At 42.5% G+C, this 18,957-nt stretch overlaps 1 protein-coding gene across 1 annotated transcript in view; it reads right to left on the reverse strand.

Annotated features, from left to right (window-relative positions):
• The window catches only part of Nhe1 (Na[+]/H[+] hydrogen exchanger 1), a 44,504-nt gene that overhangs the window by 7,307 nt on the left and 18,240 nt on the right, over positions 1–18,957 (reverse strand). The window contains exons 6-15 of the mRNA XM_077679345.1: positions 11,702–11,803; positions 10,540–10,718; positions 10,135–10,273; positions 8,404–8,509; positions 6,846–6,962; positions 5,773–5,855; positions 4,128–4,239; positions 2,825–2,967; positions 2,011–2,091; positions 98–241 (exon numbers count right to left, since the gene is read on the reverse strand). Coding sequence (XP_077535471.1) covers positions 98–241; positions 2,011–2,091; positions 2,825–2,967; positions 4,128–4,239; positions 5,773–5,855; positions 6,846–6,962; positions 8,404–8,509; positions 10,135–10,273; positions 10,540–10,718; positions 11,702–11,803 — 1,206 coding nt within the window. The remainder of the gene's footprint in view (positions 1–97; positions 242–2,010; positions 2,092–2,824; positions 2,968–4,127; positions 4,240–5,772; positions 5,856–6,845; positions 6,963–8,403; positions 8,510–10,134; positions 10,274–10,539; positions 10,719–11,701; positions 11,804–18,957) is intronic.

The following is an 18,957-nucleotide window of genomic DNA, read 5'->3' on the forward strand; positions in this document are numbered from 1 at the left end:
CGCGGCACAGAATGCCACACATTAAAAGGGAAAGTGAAACGTACAGTGGCAAAGTGGCAGGATATGTAGGGTAGAAACGAACAAGAGCTGCTGTCACCTTTTGGGTAAAACGACGGGTGAAAAAAGGAATGAGGTACTTCAGGTCCAGCAGAATGAAGCCCTTGATGTTGCTCTTCATAAAGTTCACTTCATACTCCTCTTCCGTCAGTTCAGACAAGTGCTCCGCATCAATAGTTTGGCCCTAGCAGAAGTAAAAGCAACAGAAACCATTTATTTGCTATTCTTTCCCCTTAAATCCTTGAGTCTATATGTGAAGTGCAATCAGTGGCACATGGCACACACTGCAAGCTTTACAGTGCTTGTTCAGAATGCACCCGGGTGGGAGGGAGTTTTCTTTCCCCCAGGATTCACCAGTGAGCGCTATGACAATGAAGTACAATACAATTTTCTTCCGCTTTTGCTAGCGATGCATTTGCGTAAAATGGCAATGTTTATCATAACAAACTTCCACACTAATTATGCACTTGCTAGCAATATAGTTACTTAAAAGGACAATGTCTAACATTACCAAAGTTCCACATTAATTATGCCTTTACGGGGCTCACTGCACATTAGATGATCAAATAACCATCATGCGCATTTCCCGAGTTATTTGAGTGGTGTTAATTATCCTGATCACAAGGAGTGCAATAAAGCCCGCCACACAGGTGTCCCCCACTGCTCTGAAAATGAGCACCTCCGTCTCACAATAAAACCTGCTCAATTGGGAGCATTTCTTGCAGGTGAACCCCACCTTGGATGATCTAGCAGGAACTTGGCATTGATCATGTAACCTTGGTGGCTAGTGCATGCGAGTTCATTGTCTACGACTTGCTCGTGTTGTTCCTGATGTGAATAGGGCCCCTGTTTAGGACGACATCAATAAAAATTGTTTTGTTCCTCTTGTGGAAAACATCCCTTTATTTTTATTTTTCATGATTCCTTCCCAACCAAGCAGGTGACTTTTGTTTCACTGAACTCTTGGTTTCATGCACAAAAGCACTGCAGCAAAATTCTGCCTGCTGTCAGTGCAGAGGACATTTTGAGCTGTTGCTTGTGTTCAGCCAAGATCATGAAGGGTGATACTTGTCAGCCATGGCATCATCATAAAGATTGTGGCGCCATCTCATAAAAGTTTCTGAAACCTATCAAACAACCCTTGTAAGCCTTTTTAGAAAGTGGGTAGTTTGAAATGCTGGAACAGAAACACGATTGTGCACCAAACAAAACTGTAGCGAGTACTGAATGGTCCAACCTTTCTAATAAAGCACAGTTGCATGTTATGTCCATAACAAAACGTGGCGGTAATGTTAAAAGGTTTGCAGATTTTCTTTCACTACAGTGATGTTTTCTATTATCTGCAGTATTAAACCAAGGGCATATGGATCGCAAGACTACGATGACAGTTGGCCACAGCTGGCCACAGTAGATAAAAAGGGAGTCCCCAGGTCTCTCCCTTCACAGCCATGGTGGTAGGGGGAAAGGGAGCAGTAGATGATTTTTTTTTTTTCCCGTGATGCAGATGCATCAGGGATTGGAAGTGCACAGTGGCGTGGCTTTTTCCATATTTGAAAACTTGTGTTGTACACGTAACACGCCCTCCCCTTCCCACGCTGTAAAACACATTTCACATCAGCCTCCTAATAGTATTAAATTTTAGATTGGGCCATGCTGTCAGGTTCAACAACTGATAATGAGGGATTGCAGCCCTGTAATAAGCGATTGATTTTGTCATATGACATACAGTGAAGTTGACGGTGCCACAGCTGTCTACGTATTCTTACATCAAATATAGTCTTGTAACTGGTATTGTTATAAGTGGGCTAGACTTGGAGCTCTGACCACATGGTCAAAATTTCCATTTAAAATATAGCGAAGCAGAAGCAAGCAGTATTCAGAAGCATGGTGAAATGTGTCATAAAGGGAAACAAAAGCAGACTCATTAGGAATGATTTAGAAGGCAATACCGACCATTTCTTTGGTTTTGCTGAGTGTCACTTGACGAGCCCGCCTGCGTTTCTTTCTTGTCGTCTGCTTGTCAGCTTTCAAAAACTGAATACAAATAAAGTGCATGGGATAAAAATTCAGTCCAAAATATGAAAAGCACAACTTTGGATGTTCTGCTATGAAACCTCTCAAAGAATTTTAGGTAACTACGTAGCTTTATGCAACAGACCACATCTCCACTCAGTGATGAAGTGTCAGCAAGTTTTTTAAACAGTACTTTCTGGCTCCCATTTATGCAAGTCGCCTTCACAAGTAAATAAAGAGCAAATATTTACAAGTACTACTCGAAGCAAACTTCTCTTACTTAGTTCTTTGTTTTTGTGATTTAACTTTCATAGTTAAGGCATACTAACTTAAATAGTAACACCAAAAGTCGGGCAAATTGGTTCATAACCATTAAAAGCTGAAAACAAAATGCAACACGACAGGCCATAAGTATTAGACAGGTCAGTACTTTCTCTCTGTCATACTAGATGTTGCTTACCAGGCTCAAGTGCAATGTAAAGAGGCTGAAAAAAGGTCACGTGAGCCATCAGCAACCTCTTTTTCTATTCCTTTTCAGTCAATGGTGCCCACAGCCCAATGGATTTGATTTGAAACCCCCATGACAAGCGTACAAGATGCCCTATTTGGCCCATACAGATGACAGTAATGTTCAGGCGGTAATTTCGATTATATACAAAAAAATTCCCCCGGCCTATCAAACCGCAAGCCTGAAATGCTAGCAAATGACTTGAGTGGGTCTCTCCCAGACTAGAGTGACAAACACAAGCCTCACCTTCATGAGAGGCATCGTGGAGCCGCCAATGACGAGAATGGTGAAGAGCACTATGATGAGCGTGGTGGTCACTACCACGTGGCGCTTCTCATCGTCAAAGTCCAAGTGCATGGCCAGGGCGTACGCAATAGCGCCCCGGAGCCCTGGCGGAGGAGAAAACAGCAGTGTGCACACAATGTCAAGGCCACAAAGTCGGCTAACACTCTTTAAGCTTCTTAGTTATTTTTCTTTCGTTAGGCCGAAGCTGGAGTATGCGAGTATCGTGTGGGACCCCCATACTAAACAAAACATTAAGAAACTTGAAAGGATTCAGCGGAAGGCCATTCAGTTTGTTTATTCTAGGTTTTCGCGAACGGACTCCCCCACAGACCTAATGCTAGCTAATAATATTCCTTCCCTTCAGGATCGTAGAAAGAAGTCCCGCCTTGATTTTCTGTCTCTTTTATATAATCGCAAACTTGCCCTTGATCCAACCCCTTTTCTTTCTCCATTAAACATAAGACCGACAAGACATCACCAACCAAATGCACTAACTCCGTACTTCGCGAGAACGGACACATTCAAATTTTCGTTTTTTCCACGCACCATTTCAGACTGGAACCAGATAAACGAATGAAGTACTTGCGATACTGGGTAACTGTGCATTGTTTTTTGTGTATGTTTTGTTGTATTGCTCTTTGCATTGTACCATGCCCTCCTGCTTGGATTTAAGTGTGGTCCGCAGTATGTATTAAATAAAAAAAAATAATAAAAAAAATAACACTCACTGTGGCATTGCCTACTGGCCAAGGTAGAACTAACCTTTGTCATAACCCTAAGCTCTAACATAGCAGGAACAGATTGGTAAAGATAGGAGCATGGCAGCATGCGTCCGGCTGAGGCAAGAATAACAACCACGATTGTTTCACCACATCATGAAGGCTAATGGTCAGCTTCAATGCAAGTGAAGCTTGTGTACCAGGTGAGCTGTTTAAATTAAATAATTCCACTATAGGCAGAACGCGATCTCGTCCACTGACTGCTGGAGCAAATATTCCTGAAAACAAATGAGCAACAGAGGGTGGAAGGATTTAAGTATAATTTAAGCTTCACGAGAACCAGCTTTAAATGTAACTTGACTTATAGGCACCAGGAAGGTAATCACAGCCTGCATGAATTTCGATTTGAGAAATTTCAACTGAACAGATCTTGAACCGCGATGTGTGTCATGAGAGTTTTTCACAATGTTTCATCGTCAAATGTATACTAGCAATGACCAGCCATGTCAGTTCTATGAATGAAACAACAACAGCACGATACTCACCGCTGTACCACATAATGAACATCATCTTCTTGGTGATCTTGTGCTCCCTGAAGTAGTTCATCAGAAAGGACAGAGGATAAATGTTTGCTGCACGACCCAGCAGGCACAGTACCTGAAATGGGAACACAAACAATGTCAACTGTCACATGAGCGAGTTCACTTCTTTCGCCCTTCACATAGAGCACTCTGACAATAAGATACGCATCAAAAGCACCATAGTACTTACTTCAGAACATTATCCTACAAAGAGAAATGTCCTAAAAAGAAAATAGTAGTGAGGTGCCCCTGCATACAATGTATTACTTTTTTCCTTAAAAATGACCCCTAAAGACAAATATAAAGATTTTAAACACAAAGATTTGACCATCAAAAGCTTTCTCTGGAGTGAAAGGCAATTTCCACTTTCGAAATAAAAGCAAATGCACAAGTGGCCCTCGCTCAGTACCCTGATTCCTTGTAAAAAAAAGAAAATAGCAAATCTCTAGCAAGGCAACAGCACATTCTATTGGTAGCCATGAAGGCTACATATCAAATGTTGACAAGAATGCTGTTTATATATTTGAAAGTACACGGGAAATACAAAGAAATACAAACAACGGAGCATACAGCCTTCGACACATGCTGCGCTATCTGGCAACATGATTTAGAAACTCCGCACTTGCGCAACTTTCTCAGGGTGTTTCAGAATATGACCTACTGCTAAATCAAATGCCTGCACAACCGAGTGACGCTGTATACTCATTTAGTTGTGCTTTTTACCACTGCTGCGCTTTCAAGCGAATTTCGGCCTGCATCCCGTCAAATGTATCCTTGAACCAGCCACAGCCTTGCGCTTAACTGCACACCTTGTTTTTGAATAACCATGCATCAGCATAGCAGCATGCATGCACGGCCTTTATCTAGTGCCGTAAGCACAATACACCTCATCAGCTATCGATGCAAAAGGTTAGGCTCGAAACTTGCTTCCTGCTCAGCTGCGCAGTGGGGTTGAAATGTGCAACTAAAGAAATATATATGTACAGCGCTGCTTCACTAACCAGCAATTCTACCTAACGGCACACTACTCTCACATGTGTGCCAGCCCAGCGTATGCGCAGAGCTTTCAAGCCTGGCAACCTTATGCCACCGCTTGTATCATATGCTGTGCTCCATTCGTATTTCTTTGTACCCGTACTTATGTTAATGTACTTCATCACCGAATTTTTTGCAAATTTCGCAAGCTGACTTTCATGATTTGTTTAAAATTTGCTGTGCACGTTCATGCTGTGCCATTGTGTGCTTTGCAATTCAAAGGCTTTTCTGTCCTCATTTTCACTGAACATTTCAATGTACAAAATATTGAGGAAGCAAAGAAACATACATACACATATTTCTAGTATCCTTAATACACATTTTTCTCATTCTATCCACTTTTTTTTTCAATTGAAATTGACATGGGTTTCCCACGTTTGCCCATCATGCAGAGAAGGGAGCTCAGCAGCTTGCCGGGCTCCTCCCTTCCCCCCTTTCTTCACCAACTAGATGACCTTTTACTTGGAAGGCAAGGCCATTCGTGATGACCACCCACACTGTTTTTGTGCCTGTTAAGATCCATACAAAGTTAGCTCACGTTAAATGATGGATGAGGACAAACACAATGACTCACAATGCTCCATATAATGAGGGAAGGCTTGATGATAAGTCGGTAGCTGAATATCGCAAGGCCAAGGTAGGCAAACACCGATGTTTCTGGAAGGTTAGAAGAGGAGACCGATTCACAAGGTGAAGGCTACACAGGATGGCAAGCTATAGTAAGCTGCTTTTCTTTTTTCTTGATAGCAAGAAAACAACTTTCTGTTTTTATCTGACGTCACCAAGAAAAAAAAATTGGGCCATAACTTCCTATTGGGGACTGTTATATAGTGCATAGTACACACAGTTGAATCGTCCTTGTCGTGCTTTCTTTTCAGGCGGCAGGGTGGGGCTGATCAGGCCTGTGCAGTTTAAACTAGCCGAATGCAGTCGTACGTTTCGTTGTGTTTGGCCCCACTGTACCTCTTTGTTCTTGTTCTGCTTCAATATTGCTTTTATTTGACACCATTTTTTAACTAGACAGCGTCCTTTTCTTTGTTTTGTCCTTGCTGTGCTTCGCACCACTTGAGACAGTGTAGGGTAGACTTTTTTTCTTTGTCTTCTGTTCTTGCTCTGCTTTTATCTCGCCTCTCTTCGACACCATTCTGGTATATAAACTTAGTTGCTAAATATAAATATAAACTCTGGTATATAAATTTAGTTGCTAAAGAAATAATCCAGTATAAATTTTTAACAGAAAGAACCCTATGATTTTTGTTTATATAATTTTGTTTGGCCCTCAACATTCACTTAGCAATGTTGACATGCATGACCCTAGCCACCAGTGGGCGAAATTCGGGAAGGATTTCCCCATATACACTTCAGCTTCATGTGCTATAATGAAAGGCCTATAATAGTGCCAGTAGTTTTTTGGATCATGAAAAATGAGAAGCGCAGGTTCAAATTCATTCCATTCCCGAGCACCTCACGTTACTGGCCCAAGAATGCTATGCATTTAACAAAAGAAGGGAGACAGATCACATGGTGCTAAAGTTGCTTTTGTTGCACAATGTTAAGATGTTTTAGGAGAAACAAATTATTAGGCACTAAAAAACAAAGAAAGAAACAGGACACAGGCTTTAAGAAAGGTACAAATACAAAGCTCACCAGCAATTAGCGAGATGGTTCGCAGTGTTTGCTGCATTGTAATCTGAGTCACTGATGACAGGTTGAAGTGGGTGTAGTGTGACATCACAACTCCATTGAAAAGGATAGCCATGATGCCTTCAAGCACAAATAGAGAAAGAAGTGTGAATGAAAATTAGTGACATGGCACACAACCGATCCACGACATATGTCCACAGGAGTGGAATGGTGACCTACTCATTATACACTTCCTGAATTCTAACAGCGTGAAAATAAGCATTAAAAATGAAGCTGACTGAACAATATAGGCACAACTAATCAGACAAACCTAGAAATGAGGAAAGCTCACATTTCCAGCCATGACATTAGGAAAAAAATGACTGCAATTGAGGCCATTTTGCTACTTGAATTTGAGCCAGAAAATTCTAATAAGATGAAGACACAGATGCTATAGTCTTTTGACTGATGACCATAAGGTCCCAGAACTAATTCTGTGCCAGGCATGTGTTTGAAAGAAAAATGAATGAAGCAAGAAGAAATGACCTTCAGTTCGAAATAAGTAAAAAAAAGACAAAAAGTAAGAAAACCAATGCTCACAATAATTTTAATAAGTACGGGGGTACCCCTTACTTTTTTTGGTTATTTATGTTGAGTGCAGACCATAGATAGGAGTGCAAAGTAAAGCAAGTTTCCTGCTAAAGATGTGCTTCTTTCTGTTGTGACTTTCAGACCCTACTAACATTTCAGGATCTTGGTTGCCACAATGAACTTAAAAAAGAAAGTAAAAGCTGGTATTCTTTCGCCTCCAAACCAGTGGTTCTAAGATTGGATCTGTGCAGTCATTTTAGCCATCTGCGTAGCCCTCTATGTAAGGTGGAACTGTCATTCTGCACGTAGCTTTATTTATTATCTGCTCAACACCTGCAGCAATACAAGAAGTTGGCTCTGGGGAAAGGCCAACATGTTGCTGTCTTCTTCGCTATTCAAGTTGTTTTTTCGGCATGATGCCAAGAGTGCAAAAAAGCCAACCACACATAAGCCAAACATAAAGCAAGTGTAGAATCGATTTTTAAAGGAGTCATGGAGATAAACTACAACATTGTTTAATTAAAAAGAAATAGCCGATATTTGCTAATTTCTCAAAAGGCTTCACTTGGAACATTTTTCTTAGAGCAAAATAAGACAAAATAATGACTGCTAAAAGCTCCAAGTCCAAAATTTTTATGGGCACTCACACGTAACAATTTTTTTTCAGATAAAATATTACGGCGAATATCTACTCACATGATAGAAAACAAACTCAATATGCTTCAGAAAAATCAGTGAGGGCTTTTCATGGATGGCTGAGACATTTGACATCGGATCACCCGAATTATAAAACCCCAATCAATGTTATCCGACCTATTTTCTGTACAACTGTGCTTTCTCCTTATTTTCCTGGAAACCGCATACAGTAAGAACTTGCTTACTTACAGTGCCAGAGGTACTGTAGATAATTTGAAACAATCCACAATTTGTTACAATTTTTTTGCATTCCAAAGATTTTTTTTTTGTTACAGTGATAAATAGCGGGCCTTACCTGATAGATGTATGCCCTCTGCAAGCCCATAAGGGGCGTACACAAAAACTAACATCATTCCAAATTCGAGTGACGGATTCTTGCGTAGATCCACATACTTGAGCAGGTGCACCATCGGAATAGTTCTGTCAAGGAGCTGGCCAGAGATGTGCTTTTGGACATCACATCACTTGTAGTACACATGAACAAATCCTACGAGTATGTGTTTCAAGCTTTTGCAAACTTGATCTCATTCAATATTAACTAGACACAACCTGTAGTTGCACAGTAAATGATTGTTTGACAGACCTTGCCACTTTGAGCACAAAAATAGAGCTACAGTACTACATAGAACATCAACATTGCAAATTTTTTATTTTAATGTTCTGCATTAGAAATAAGTTATTGAAATGTCTCAACCAAAAAGCTTCATATCTGATAGGCACCAGATACTTATGAGTGCCAACTAGGTAAATTATAAGTTGTTTTCTTCCAGTATTTACAGCAAACAAACAAATATGAACATGCACATTTGTGTAATGCTTGTGCGCATACTCTGCATGGGTAATTTATCCTCTAGTAATTTACCCATTTTAGCTCGCTGCTGCAAAACAGGCTAGCCAAAAGAAATCTCAATTTCTTACAACTGTTCCAGATGGGATTCCAATTTCACAATAAAGAACCAAGCAGCAGCACTGTAATACTAATACTGGAACTGCATTGATGCTGACGCCCCTCCTGAGTTGCCAGTTGACATGGCGACATCAACCAAGGCTAGAAGGCGGTCATGTATGTACCCCCAAGTTTTAAGGTGGGGTGCGAGTTTCAGTTTGCTGCACTTTAGTGTAACGTGCGGCATATAAAGGCTCATTTTTACACACAACAAAAGCCCACGCCAGCTGGAAAATGCTGGCTGATACCCAAAAATTAGGTTCAGCTTTGACATGCCCTGGTGCCCCTACCTAGATGTAACCTTGGAGCCCACAACACTCGTGAACTTGTGCAGCCAGCCCGCTTGTGTTGCTCTCCATTAAAAATGTATGGGACTCTTTGCTGTACACAGGTGCTTTCAATTAAAGGGCATGGTGTCTGTCCTGGGACATAACACATCTTTATCACTCAGTTAAGCAAATGCTTTTGCATGCTGTCAAGGGGAGATTAACCGATGCAGATTTTTTTTTCTTATGCAAAATTTATGAGACTGTTTACCCAGACATCCTGCCGGTATATTCCTTTATTCAGAGTTTATGTCCTTAAAAAAAGATCATAAACAAGCTGCTAGGCAAAAGTGAAAAATGAATTTCAATGAATAAAAAAAAAAAATGCCGTGAGCCCATTACAGTCCGACTGTTGACGTTCACACTCAACTTTTGAACTTTGTAATTTTGTAAACCAGGCAATGCCTGAAGGGAATGTCTATGGACCATGTTTTTGTGCAGGGAGATTTGCCTGTTGATGCCATATTTTTAATGCAAATACAGTTGTCTCAGTAAGTGTGCTTCATTTAGACGACACTTTTGTAGGCTTGAGACGATGTGTTTGCTTTTTGAATAAATTATTTTACGAATAACTTACTTTGATTAAAAAACTTCCAATCAGCGACAAATGATTTGATGCATACTTATCAAGAATGTTCACAGGCACAATGTTTCATATCGAATTTAGTGTGTTAAAAATTATTGAATGCCACGTAGCTGAATGTACCAGCTGCCATCTAATTTAAGTTGGGGATCTATAAAGCCAGAAGGATATAAGAGCTGCGGCCAAGGCAAACACCACTCCGATCGCAGCGGAGCAGAAGAAAACTAGGAAGAAGCGTTGAATTCCATGCAAGACTAGTTGTCCCGTCGTCAGGGAGACCATGCCAGGGCTTCCTGATTCCAGAATGGTTCTGGAAAAAAAAGAAGCAAACAAACTGCACTTAGTTGCACACAGACACTTTCTACTGCATTTACCACTCCTGCTGAAAAATATAAAATTTACAGATAACTAAGAAACAGCCACCCCTGCTCTCGTTGTGGAAGCCATTTCTTAGGCAATGGTTCTTCCGCAGATTTACCGTAAGTCTCCGTAAGCACAAGAACCACAGCAGTGACCATAGCAAGAACAGCAAAACACTGAAGGCCACTTGCCGCGAAGGAAGCAATAACAACTCACGTGGCAAGGACGATAGAGACTGCATCATTAAGGATGCTCTCGCCAAACACCAACATGTTGAGCACTGGGTCCACATCTAAGGCGTGAAAGATGGCCAGTGTGGCTACAGGATCCACAGCCGATATGAGGGAGCCAAATGCAAAGCTTTCGGTGAAGTCCAGTTTGTAGGCAACATCAGCCTGCAGTGGAAAGATCCCGCCACACAATCTGATCAACAACTATGGTAAGTGAGCACGTTGTAGCTTTTTGGCAGGTGATTTACATTTCATAAAGCTGGGACTTCCAACAATTGCCTGCTTCAGGTAACAAAGAAGTCATCGTGATGCAACACCATAATGAGTTATACAGTGGTGTTGATAAATACAGATACAAAGCAGACATCACCTGAACATTAGCGGTTTAAGTGGCAGCACTGCTTACTAGCCCAAGAAAAATCCTGGACGGCATGAAATCCAGTAAAAGCCATAATGAACAACACTTTCCAGATAATGAGAATGCCTACAGCCCATACTGCGTGGTGAGAATTTACATGCAAATTCGGCGCTGCGGAGTTGCTTATTCGGCAGAGTGATCAATTTTCGCTGCAGCGGCAAAGTGCGAAATGCTTGGGACGGCCAAACTTTTCGGGCAAACACCACTTCTGCAGTGTTGACAAGCTGGACTGGGAGTGCAGCTAGGGAAACGTCACTGTTTCACTCAGATGTTCAGGCTGAATGACTTGTGTTCACCTATTGTGCGTCTGGCTTATCCTCAAAGTTGCGGTGTTGTGCAAAATGCCCACTTTACAGCATACATGCTATGTGGCGCAAAGCCAGTATTTTGCGTAGCCGGCAAGGTTTGGACAAAAGGATAAAAAAGCAGTGGAGAAGGACAGTTTTGCAGAACCCCTGGAATGCCTCAGCAGACCTCCATTTGAAAGACACTACCCTATGGCACACAGAAAGCCATGCCTTTAAAATCAAGCAATTTTTCATTCTAGGCTCCTATGAGGCTATGAATGCATGCATTGGTGAAAGCTTAAATGCATGCGAGGCACTCATCATATTCTCACACATTCTAATAAAACTGGAAATGAGAGATCCGATTATGCTGCACCCTGAAGTTATCACATAAGATGAAACATCGCAGTCGCTGGGAAATATAAAAAAGAGCTCAAACTCACCAGGCCGAGCAGGTAGACACCTCCGCCGATCACCAGAGCTGAGATAGTTGTCCCAATGATAGAAAATATTAGGATAGATCCAATGTTTTGGAAGAAGTTGCCCTGAAATTAATCAATCCATTAAGCGCACAATAACGCAGTGTTCTCTGTGATATGAGGAAGGGTCTGTGTGCAGCAAGCTTTTACTGAGCACAGACAGGAGTTGGAGAAAGTTACGGCTTCAAATTAACTAATTCATGAAGTGCACAACAGAGCAGTGTTCTCTGCAAGATAAGGTAGGCTCTGTATACTGTATACAGCAACCTTCATGAGCAGGCTACTTTGTTTTGTATGCCAGCTGCCAACTAATCCTCCTGGACATCAGAGCTGCAAAAAGGCTATTGCAAAAGAAATTCCGTGCATTTGCACTTCAACAGAGCTTAGATTTTGCCACGACAAGAGGTACACACAAGCTACAGTCGTCACTAGGAGCAAACCAGGGCCCGTTTGCCCATACGCATAAGTTCCCGATTAAGTTCCCACTTGCGAATAAGACGCCAATAAGTCGAAGTCGGCCACGGCAAATAAGCCGGTTGCCAGAAAAACCGACGGAAACGCTACCTTAACCGAGCGTTTGTATCAGTTTCGGGTAAGGAACTTATTACATAGACAGCGCTAAAGTCGTAGTTCAGAACTTATTCACACACTTATCGCGTTCGGGCAAACGGGCCCAGGAGAAAACTTTTGCAAGGGTGACCAACGGGATTCATGGCAACAGTCATGCGTTAGCAATCCCTGCCCCAATTTCGCATTTTTTTGCTCGGAATGATGATGATGAGATGGCCAGAAAGTAAAGGTTTGGAACTAATCTTGTGCACAAGCATTTCCAAACAGCGTTGCTTTTGTCCATCCATTTCGGCTACACAACTTTGTCGCATTTCCCTGAATTCTCCCATCAACCATTTTGTACAAGATCACCCAAACACTTCCATCATTACTTTTAGCTATACAGCTCACAAAAGCAGCCACTAATGCCACTATCTATTGTAACGAATGACCAATGTTCAGGCTTGCTCAGCAGAAAAGTGCACCTGCAGATGGGGGAGACGCTTCTTGCACTCCTGCACTCGCATGACCATCTTAACGCCAGTGCATTCAAACAGACAATAATGAAGTAACTGGTATACCTAATACGTGAGTTTTTATAGTTTTTATACACTTCCGGCTTCAGGCCATTTAGCTTGAGACATTGTCCAAGCACGTGATTATTCATAATTAACTATGATGTCTATTTATAGCCATGAAAACTGCCCAAAGAAGCTATAAAATCTCCCAATAAAATGGACCCTTTTGCCTTGTACCATACACACCAGGTGGCTTAACGGTTTTTTTGTAGATATGCACAATCTTTAGACACATTCAGATGCAGTATGCAAGGTGCTGAAAGGCACAGGTAGAAGAAATGCACCATAGCAAGGACAAGAAAGCCTGATGGGAGCTTCGGATAGAGCAAAGGCTTATATCTCTTCTCTGGTTGCTTTTCGAGAAATCATACTTTGCAACCTCACATTGGGGGTTTGCTGCTTGACAGGTCAACTTTCTAATGGTGCAAGTATGCTTATCATAGTGCTGATGTTTCCCTCCCCATTTTTTCCCCTCACAGGAAGCGTTGGAAAACACACACTTCATTCTCATCATTATGCCACTGGAAGTGCTTGATTGATTGATTGTGGGGTTTAACGCGCCGACGCAATGCAGGCGATGAGGCGTGCCGAAGTGGAGGGCTCCGGATTAATTTTGAACACCTGGGGATCTTTAACGTGCGCCGAAATCTCAAACACGCAGGCGTTTTCGCTTTTCGCCTCCGTCAGAAAAGCGGCTGTCGCGGCCGGGAACCGAACCCGCGACCTTGTGCTCAGCAGTGCAACACTCGAAGTGCTTAGTCCTCTGGTAACAGAAGGGGTGAAATGGAGTGTGTAGTCCATTGTATCCCATTCTGGTTCCAGCAGCACTTCAGCAAACATAACTCTTCACAGAAAAAAAAAAAAAAAGCCACCTTTTCAAGCACTTTCTACACTTGTGTATATTACGTGCAGAAAGTAAGTACATAGGTATGCGCATTTTGCCATAAACAACAACAATAAAAAAGATTTCCTTTATAAATTTTCTTTTCCATGTTGATCCATTCTTTTGATATTACAGGTATTTATAATCTCCCCTCTCAGTGCAAAGTCACAGATCCAATTACAGAATACTTACTACTTACAGAATACTACTACAGTTGAACCCCTTTATAAGAGACACGTACCGGGGAGCAGTTTCTGTCTCTTATACGAGATGTCTCTTATAAGCAGGGTACCATGTTTTCACTTACTAATAAGACCCTAGTTCAATGTGGGCACCCTATGACTAAAACAAGCTCAAAAGAATGCTACAGCATGTTTCAAAAGATTCATTCTAATTTATGTTTGGCCCCCAGAATTTATGAAACAGTTCTGAATCTTTGTTTGCTTCATGACTGTATTTACACTGTATATTTTACAACCGATTCTGCAAGCTTTTTTTTCTTTCCTCGTTTGTGGAAGATGAATCGTACATGTTGAGTTCACAAGCCTGATGAATAGGCGGAGCGCACAGCTTCTTCCGCTGTGTGCTCAGGCTATTCATTATGCTTGCGGGACTCAACATCTGCGATGCTTTTTGATTGGGAGCTATGCCAGTGGGAGAACCCGCATGTGCGATCGCGCTCCATCCAATGGATGGCAGTAAGCTTCACCCACTTCTGTAAGTTGCATTTCCATTGGCCGGCATTTCCATTGGCATTTCCATTCTCATCGTCATTTCATAGCTGACTGAACCACTGTGTGTTTGCTGAAGTTATAATAAATAGCGACTGCAGGCGTCTGTCGTCCACCTGTGCTTCCAGGATGGAAGCAACTGCAATTAGTGACTGGTGGCACTGCGTCTGAAGTTAAAATGGCTATTACAAGTGAGATTATTGATTAAAGTTCAAGGATGACTTGTCTCTTATAACCAATCTTCTACATCCGATGTCTGTTATAAAAGAGGTCGATTTAATGGGAAAGATAGGGCAGCCAACCATGTGGGTCAATAGTGTCTCTTATACCCATTTGTCTCTTACATCAGTGTCTCTTATAACGAGGTTCAGCTGTACTTACACTTTATTTAAATGAAGATGATGTAAATAGCAGCGTATAAAGTGAAATGTCTGTGCATGCCATAGGAAAATCCTAGGTTCCCAATTTGGCCATGAGTCCTCTGCTAAGGTGACATTACAATTCCTGCCCATCATTTTCATTCCTAGCCCAGGGGCAGAATTCTCAGTTTTGTCCATTTCATGTCCATTTCAAAGCGTCCATTTTGAATGAGCACTGACTGGCTGAAAGCAGATGGCTGTGATGCAGATGATGCAGACCATCCATTGGTCAGAAGCCTCGCAAATGCAACTACATCACGACTGAAACGTACACAAATTGGACAATTTTGAAACGGACACAACTCAGAATTTCGCCCCAGATTTAGCTGCAATATCTTCTGTCTAGAATGGCATTTTAAACAAGCGCTAGCTGTGCTTTTTTATCCAAAAGTATGCCTGTGGTTCTGAGGAGATGCTTTTTCCCACCCTAGTGTTTTAAGTTGTTGAAGTTAGGCAAAAAATGACATGGTGGGATATTTACCAACTGTAGAGTAATTCTGATCACCACTTTGATTGCATATTTCAGGCTAGCACTTTATGTGCAGCTCTATTTACACAGATGTATGTGTATAATTATCAAAGATCTACTACTGGGTCATTCTTCTACGATAATTCTTTCATGAGGATGTAGCTAGGTCTGTAGACAGCGCAGGAGTAAGGCAATATTTCATGAGACCGGTGTTGTGTCAAGAAGTGACCAGGTCATGAGGAAAAAGAGGCAGTGTGACGTGTGACATGTGCACGTGACTCCTCTATTGCTGTGTACAAAAGCAAATTGCTGCATCTACAAAACACATAATACATAACATGTAATGACTTCTTTGTGTATGCCCATATGCTGGACTCTAAGGCTTGGGTTTGGGCTAGTTGGCTATACACCGTTTCAACAAAAAGCGCAAAGACGCGGACGACAGAATGAAAAAAAGACGGTACAAGCGCTGACTGTCTTTTTTGCTTGTACTGTCTTTTTTTCGTTCCTTCGGCCGCATCCTTGCGCTGTTTGTTCAAACGATGCTGGACTCAATTGTTATGCCCAAGATTGCTGCCTGTGTAGTTATCTCATGACACCTGTGTGCCCACGTGATGGGAAGTCATATACATGCTCGTTCATGTCTAAAAAAATCCCGGGCCATCTCCACTAACATGATACTGGGAAGGGGCGAAGCGTGCAGTGTACAAGTGTATGCTTGGCACCTTGGCATTTTTGCCAACGGAGATGGAGCCGTTAGGGGGTAGAGGTATACAGCTCTGCTGTAAAAGTCTCCTGTCTTCGAAGCACGAAGCTCTGCAGCGCGAGGCGTAAACCAGTGTGCCGGTGTGTGTTGTTTTAGTACACGTTACGAAGCGCTCCAGCGCGAAGGTAAACGAGTGTCCCAGTGTTTTTTTTAGTATGCGTTATGTTCTAGCGCGAGGTGTAAACGAGTTTCCCGGTATATTAGTACCGTGACTACATGAGACGACGATGACGACAGGAGACGCCAACAGCCCCACCTCCTAAGGGGCTTTGCCCCTAAAACAAGCTTAGTTGCAAGTGCAGCACCATTGTGTATTTCCTTATACTCTCTCTGTAGCTTATTTATGGTGCCTCATTGTGTAACGTGTTGGGAAGTCCCGGTTGCCAACCCACATTTCAACACTGGCTGTTTATGGACACCACACATTGCACTGAACATACTTGCTATCTAGTTCGTGTTACTATAGGGACCGGGCGGCCGTTGTATGGCACCACCGTCGTTTCAGCGAACAGCGCCGCCCGTGGCGAACCACTCGTCAGTGGAATGCCGGTGGCGGTCAGCGCAGCGTAGTTGTGCATGGCTTTCTGTCGTTTTTCTGCGGTGCAGCTTGCAAAGCGTACGTAACCCCACGTGCATTGTTCAGATCGGTAAATCTTCAGTGTGGATGTGACGTTTACGAGGCATGCCATGTGTGTTATTTACGCCCATACTCAGTATTTACAAATAGCAGACGACGCTCAATGCGCCAAGCTGGAAGTAAGCTGGAAGTTAAAGTTTGTTGCTTCATGCAATTTTTTCATGCCTGCATGCAGTTTCGCGAATCGAAGTATATTGTCGCTAAATGCTCCCACAAAGCCGGTGTGTGCAACCGATCTAGGAATGCTGCGGCGCTGGCCTTTGGCAGTTGATGACGAAATGGCGTCGACGTCGTGCACAAGCGAAAGACAAAGTTAGGGGCGTGTCTTCGAAGATTTACCTCAAAACAGAAATTGTGACGGACAACGCTTCCGCAACTTCCTTACCTACGGCTGAAACGTGTTTAATTTCACAGAAATGCTCTTACTACAGTCATCGGGAATCGTTGATAGAATAAATACCGCATGATAGTAGAACGTTATTGTTTCTTGTGGAGAAGCATTGCTTTACAAGAATTTCAGTGGTTGCTGGCTAGTTGGTAAATGGTTTTTAAAAAACCAATTTCTGCGTGGCTGAAGGACGCAAGACAGGAGGGTGCCCGGAACCTGTACTCAGCTCACAACTGAATGCTGCGGTCGGTTTACAAGCTGCCACTTACGCTTGAAAAATCATGCACACCTCCGTGTAACGACGATGATGGTTTATCACAAGGCTCTATCGTATGGGTTTCCTTGGTTGCCTTCTGGATTTAAACTTTGACTAGTTAAGCGTCCAATTTGAACAGCACGCAGTTTGGTCTTCTGATCGCAACGTCTTTGACTTTGACCATTTCCCATTCGATTTCGCACGAAGAAAGCTTTGTGTTCAACCATCATAATCATTAGACGGAGGGCTAGATGATTTTGCTGTTTGATTTTGAACTTCCATGCCCCCTCTCCAAATCTAAACATTTTCCAGCGCGTCGGAAATGTGTCTGTGGTGGAGGACTCGGGCTCATGCACCCATATTTGAGGCAACTATAATCGCGCGTTTTTGGTGCGTTCACCAGGCATTACACGATTTTTTAGGTACTCTGTAAAGAATACTTAAGCATTAAAAACACCGGCTGACATTAACACTGCCACATTTTTTAACTATCGGTGCCAGCCTTTATTCTAGCTACGCAGGTGGTAAAACGGGAATGGGAGGAGGGATGGTTTGTGGCTTGGGCTGTTGGGTGGGTGAACAACTTTGGTTCTTGATATCCACCACAAACGTGGGAGTTCCGCTTCGGCTTTCAGGCTCCCATGCTGTCACAGTGTCGCTCACCAAAACTGAAGGCACAAAGCTCACGGTTACAGAAAGTGTAAACTACCGCAACATTTCTACGGCTGCACGGTAATCCATCTCGTACGCAAGTACCTTTCTCTTCAAAGCACACGTATCGAGGTATCCCAGCGCTAAGACTGGCGTGGAAACTGTAGTCATTGAAACCAGTGAATATAATTTAAAGTGGTAGAAAAGAATACTAATATTCCTAACAGTTTTATACCTACTCAGATCGCGCGGAGCAAGGCGCCGAGCGCTGCAAAAAGCGCTCATGTCAATGTAGCACATTCCCAACCTTAGAAGCATCCAATAAGTTTGCGTAGCCGTTAGTGCATTTAAGAAGAAATGAATACTAATAATAGTTCTTTTATTCGTACTCATAACGGGTGGAGCCAAGTGTAGATCGCTGCAAAAAGCTCTCATGCCATTGCAGCCGATACCCAACTTCAGAAGCGTCCGACAAGTTTACGTAGACATTACTGCATCTAAGAACCCAACACATCTGTCTAGACTTCGTTTCATCTCACATTACTGCTCACAACGCCACCAAAACATACAAAGCACCGAAGCAAACACGACAAAAACAACGGGAGGCTGTGTAGTCCAATGCACCGGCTCATTCCACTGACGAGGGGAGCGGGGAGCGCCGAGTGGTGGCGCCACCCGTCCAGCTGCCCGGTCCCTATACTATGGGATCGTGCATGTTACGCCCTATTATATGCACATATAGTAGTTATAAACTCTTTCATCCATAAAAATTTTGATTCCAAAGCTCATTCTAGAACCCCCTCACAGATTTTATACTGTGGCTGCAGCATTTGAGTTTTTTAAGGCTGGTAATTTTTCACATTTACATGGGTGAGCTAAAAAATGTACAAACA

The sequence above is a fragment of the Haemaphysalis longicornis genome, unplaced genomic scaffold (genome assembly GCF_048455015.1).
Source record: "Haemaphysalis longicornis isolate Haplotype H1 unplaced genomic scaffold, Haemaphysalis longicornis Haplotype H1 scaffold_1, whole genome shotgun sequence".
NCBI classification, from domain to species: domain Eukaryota; kingdom Metazoa; phylum Arthropoda; class Arachnida; order Ixodida; family Ixodidae; genus Haemaphysalis; species Haemaphysalis longicornis.